The 5,000-nt window shown below is 49.2% G+C and overlaps 1 protein-coding gene across 1 annotated transcript in view; it reads left to right on the top strand.

The window, feature by feature from the left end:
- The window catches only part of LOC126998768 (insulin gene enhancer protein ISL-1-like), a 58,394-nt gene that overhangs the window by 43,087 nt on the left and 10,307 nt on the right, over positions 1-5,000 (top strand). The window contains 1 exon segment of the mRNA XM_050860793.1: positions 1,635-1,850. Coding sequence (XP_050716750.1) covers positions 1,635-1,850 — 216 coding nt within the window.

Raw genomic sequence — 5,000 nt, 5'->3', positions numbered from 1 at the left:
ATGTATCCTTCCTTCCTTTCTCTTCTTTCTCGTTTAATCTTGGTTTTCGCTCCTCCTCCTCCCCCTCCTCCCTCTCCATTATAGTACATCTTCCCCTACAAAAATCACACATCACGGCAGACAATATAAATAAAATCCGCCTGCGCCACTAGAGTCTGGGTTTCCGCTTCTCCTCCTCCTCCTCCTCCTCTTTACTATCCATCATACCAAATCTTCCCCTACAAGAATCACACATCACGGTACCCACTATAAATACAATTCGCCCGCGCCACTAGAGTCTGGGTTTCCGCTACTTCTCCTCCTTCTCTTCCTCTTCATCCTCATCCTCCTTTTCCCTCTCCATCATAACAAATCTTCCCCTACAAGTCACACATCACGGCACCCACTTTAAAAAAATTCGCCCGCGCATAGTTCGTTATTCCCATCCACTCACCAACCCACCTTGCCGCCCTCATCACCACATGTTTTGATAGCAATGATGGTGATGATGGTGATGGTGATGGTGATGAAGGTGAAAACAATAGCCACAATAACATACAATAGTTTTTTTTTATATACTTTCGGAAAAAAATCTTTATTCCTGCTGACTGAAGTTTTATTTTATTTTTATTTTCTTTATTTTCTTTTTCAATTTACTTTTTTATTTATTTGATGGGATAGGAGAGAGAGAGAGAGAGAGAGAGAGAGAGAGAGAGAGAGAGAGAGAGAGAGAGAGAGAGAGGTGTGTGAAAAACTGCCAATTCAATTTATCCACTCTCTCTTTCATCCTTCTCTCCTTGCTCTTCCCTTCCTTATTCCCTTCTACCTTTTCCCTTCTTCACTTCTCTTCCATTCTCCTCCTCCTCCTCCTCCTCTTCCTCTTTTTCATCTCTCTCCCTTCCTCATATCCATTATTCTCCTCCTCTTCCTATTCCTCCCTTTCTCGTCTCCTCCTCCTCCTCCTCCTCCTCTTTTCATTTCTCTCGCTAGCTCTCTCTTTCTCGTCCATCCTCGTTTATACTCTCCTCCTCCTCCTCCTCCTCCTCCTCCTCCTCCTCCTCTCCCCGCCCAACAAAAACACCAGCCAGGAATCCATTAGCGAATTAGGAAACTCACTCTGCGTGTGTGTGTGTGTGTGTGTGTGTGTGTGTGTGTGTGTGTGGACCTCTACCAATGCACATCACCTTTACGTATCTCTGTATGTGTGTGTGTGTGTGTGTGTGTATATTTACCTATCTGTCTATCTATCTATCTATCTATCTATTTAGTCACCCAAGTCCCTCTACTCCCCTCTCCCCCTCCCTTCTCCCCCCTCCTCCTCCCCCCCTCTCCCACTCGTCCCCCCCCCCCCATCCCCTTACAGTGTAAAATTCCCCCTCTCCTGACGCCCACACATCTCCCCTCTTCTTCTATGTATGTATGTATGTATGTATGTATGTATGTGTATAAATCCCGCTTCACATTTCCCCTCCACACTGTCCTCTCTCTCCCCACCTTCCACTCCACCTACACCCACCACCCTATCTTCCTCCCTTCACCTTCCACCCGCCCATACACTGTCCACCTCACGCCTCCCTCCCATCATCCTCCTCATCCACGCACTCCCCCTCTTCCCCCCACGCCCCCCTAACCCTCCCCCCTTCTCCCCCCGGCAGGAGAAGCAGATGGCGCTGCAGGGCATCACGGGCGTGCCCATGGTGGCTTCCTCGCCCATCCGACACGACGGCGCGGCGCTGGGCGTGGCCATGGGCGCCCCGCTGGACGTCACCGCCTACCAGCCGCCCTGGAAGTCCCTCACGGAGTTCGCGCTCACCCACGACCTCGAACGACTCGACCCAACCACGCCGCAGTACCAGCAGCTCCTCCAGCAGGTACGCACGCACGCACGCACGCACGAACAGGTATACAGGCAGGTACACACAGACATATTATACACATGAAGGCACACACAGGTAGATACACACGCACAAATACATACACACACCTAAAAAAGTACACACACACACACATGTACACACACACGGATAAACACGCACAGATACACGCATGTACCAACGCTCCGGTAGCTCAGTGGATAAAGCTGGCGATGGCGAATCCAGCTCGTGATCAGGCCGAGGTGAATTACACACACACACACACACACACACACACACACACACACACACACACACACACACACACACACACTTAGTAATGTGTTGTGTTGCATCATTAGTTATGTTGTTGTGTTCCCCTTGTCTGTGTGTGTGTGTGTGTGTGTGTGTGTGTGTGTGTGAGAGAGAGAGAGAGAGAGAGAGAGAGAGAGAGAGAGAGAGAGAGAGAGAGAGAGAGAGAGAGAGAGAGAGAGAGAGAGAGAGAGAGAGAGAGCGGGGGATTAAGAAGGGTGGCCCGCCGTCTCTGCGCCTCAAAAAACTAATGCGGCCAGACGTACAGTTCCCCCGATCGCTATCAGCCCATGTTTGCCCACACCTCCCCCCCCCACCCTCCCCTCCTCCCTCCCCCCTCACCCTACCCTCCCTTCTCTCCTCCCATCCCATCCCTACCCCTCTTTCCGTCCCTCCCTTCCTTCCCATACCCTTCTCTCTACCTCCCTTACTTCCTTCCCTACCCCTACCCTCCCTTCTCTCCTCCCATCCCAACCCTCCCCCACTTTCTTCGTCCCCTCCCCTTCCTTCCCCTACCCTTCTCTCTCTACCCTCCCCGTACTTCCCTTCCCCCTACCCCTACCCTCCCTTCTCTCCTCCCATCCCATCCCCTACCCCTCTTTCCTCCGTCCCCTCCCCTTCCTTCCCCTCTTTACCCCCCTACCCTTTTCTCTCCATATCTTCCCCTTACCTCCCTTCCCCATACCCATTACCCTCCCTTCCCTTAGCTTCTACCCTCCTCTCCCCTCCTTTCCTCCATTCTCCCTCCTTCCTTTCCCTCCCATCCCCTACCCAAAACCAATTACCCAAACCCTCCCTTGCCATACCCACTACCCTCCCCTCCCTTTCCTTAGCTTCTACCCTCCTCTCCCCTCCTTTCCTCCATTATCCCTCCTTCCTTTCCCTCCCATCCCCTACCCAAAACCTCTTACCCATACCCTCCCTTGCCATACCCACTACCCTCCCTTGCCTTACTTTCTCCCCTCTCCTCCGCTCCCTTCTTACCCCTTCCCTCTCCTCCCCTCCCTCCTTCATTGCGTTCTATTTATCTCCCTTCCCTTCCCTCCCTTACCCTCCCTTCTCTCACCCCATCCCTACTTTCCCCTACTCCTCCTTCCCTTCCCTTCCCCCTCCCCAACCCTCCTTCACTCTCCCCTACTCTCCCCTTCCCCTCCCCAACTTTTCCCTCCCTTACCCATTCCCCTTCTTCCACCCTTCCCATTATTCCTCTCTACCCTCCCCAATCCTTCTCCCTCCATCCTTTACCTTAAATTCCCTTCCTTCCTTTCTCCCTTCCTTCCCTTACCGCTCCCTTCCATCTCCCTTACTCCTTACTCTCCCTTCCTTCACCTCTCCCCCTCTTTCCCTTCGCCTCCCCTCCCCTCCCTTTCCTACACCTTCTCTCTACCCACAACTCTCCCTTCCAATCCCCCTACCCTTCAGTCTTCCTCCATATCTACCTTTCCTCCTCCTGTATCTTCCCCTCTCTCTCTCTCTTTCTCTCCTCCTCCATCTCCCTTATCTTCTGCCCCATTTTCCTTTCCTCCCTTTTCTCCTCTTTATTATCTACGTTTATTTTTCCTTTTCATTTTCTTCATTACTTTCTTTTCCCTTTCCTCTTTTTTTCCAGCACATCATCAAAGAATTATTGAGATGATAAGAATTTTGCTAGTATGAGTTTAATTATGACTGTGAATAAGTGGCTTCAGACATGACACACACACACACACACACACACACACACACACACACACACACACACACACACACACACACACACACACACACACACATTGAGGCACTTTAGGTGGAGACAGGTAAAGGAGGCGAGACAGGAGAGGAGAATATAAGTGGCAAGTAAAGTATATAGGTGACAGGCGGAATGACAGGTGTGTGTGTGTGTGTGTGTGTGTGTGTGTGTTGTGAAGAGTCCCGAAGTTATTGCACGGAAAGGGAGAGGAGACAGCGACTGACAAACACAGACAGACAGAGAGACAGACAGACAAAAAGGAGGGAGATAGCAGAAAGGAGACGTTTAACAGACACAAACAGACATAGAGATACAGAAAGACAGTGAAACCAGAAAACAGCAATTGACAAACACAGACAGACAGAGAGACAGACAGACAAAAAGGAAGGAGATAGCAGAAAGGAGACGTTTAACAGACACAAACAGACAAAGAGAAACAGAAAGACAGTGAAACCAGAAAACAGCAATTGACAAACACAGACAGACAAAGAGACAAACAGACAGAAAGGAAGGAGATAGCAGAAAGGAGACGTTTAACAGACACAAGCAGACATAGAGATACAGAAAGACAGTGAAACCAGAAAACAGCAGACAGACAGAGAAGTGACAGACAGACAGGGTGAACACAGGGAGAAGGCGACTAATAAACACACAGACAGACAGACAGACAGACAGACAGACAGGCAAAGAGAAAGGGTAATGTGTGACTAGGATTGAAAGTAAGGGTGGAAGAGGAGAGTGGAGGAGAGTGGAAGAAGATGGATGGAGAGGAATGTGAGGAAAGAAGAAGGGAGATAGAGAAAGGCAAAGGGCAAAACGAAGGTGAGAAATGGGTAAAAGTGATGAAAGAGGGAGGAAAGAAAAGGGAGAGAATAAGAAAGGAGGTGAATAGAGAGAAAAGGAAAGATAAAGAAAAGGAAAAATAAAAAATAAAGATAAAGAATAAAGAGAAAAGGAAAGATAAAGATAAAGAATAGGGAAAGAGAATGAGGGAGAGAGGAGGAAAGAAAAAGGGAGAGAAGAAGAAAGAATGTTAGAAAAAAGAAAAAGGGGAAGACGAAGATGAGAAATAGGAAAAAAAAATAATGAAGGGGAAGGAAAAAAGAAGAGAGGAATAAAGGAATAGA

Source organism: Eriocheir sinensis, chromosome 15 (assembly GCF_024679095.1).
Source record: "Eriocheir sinensis breed Jianghai 21 chromosome 15, ASM2467909v1, whole genome shotgun sequence".
NCBI lineage: Eukaryota > Metazoa > Arthropoda > Malacostraca > Decapoda > Varunidae > Eriocheir > Eriocheir sinensis.
This window is presented reverse-complemented; position numbering and strand designations above follow the sequence as displayed.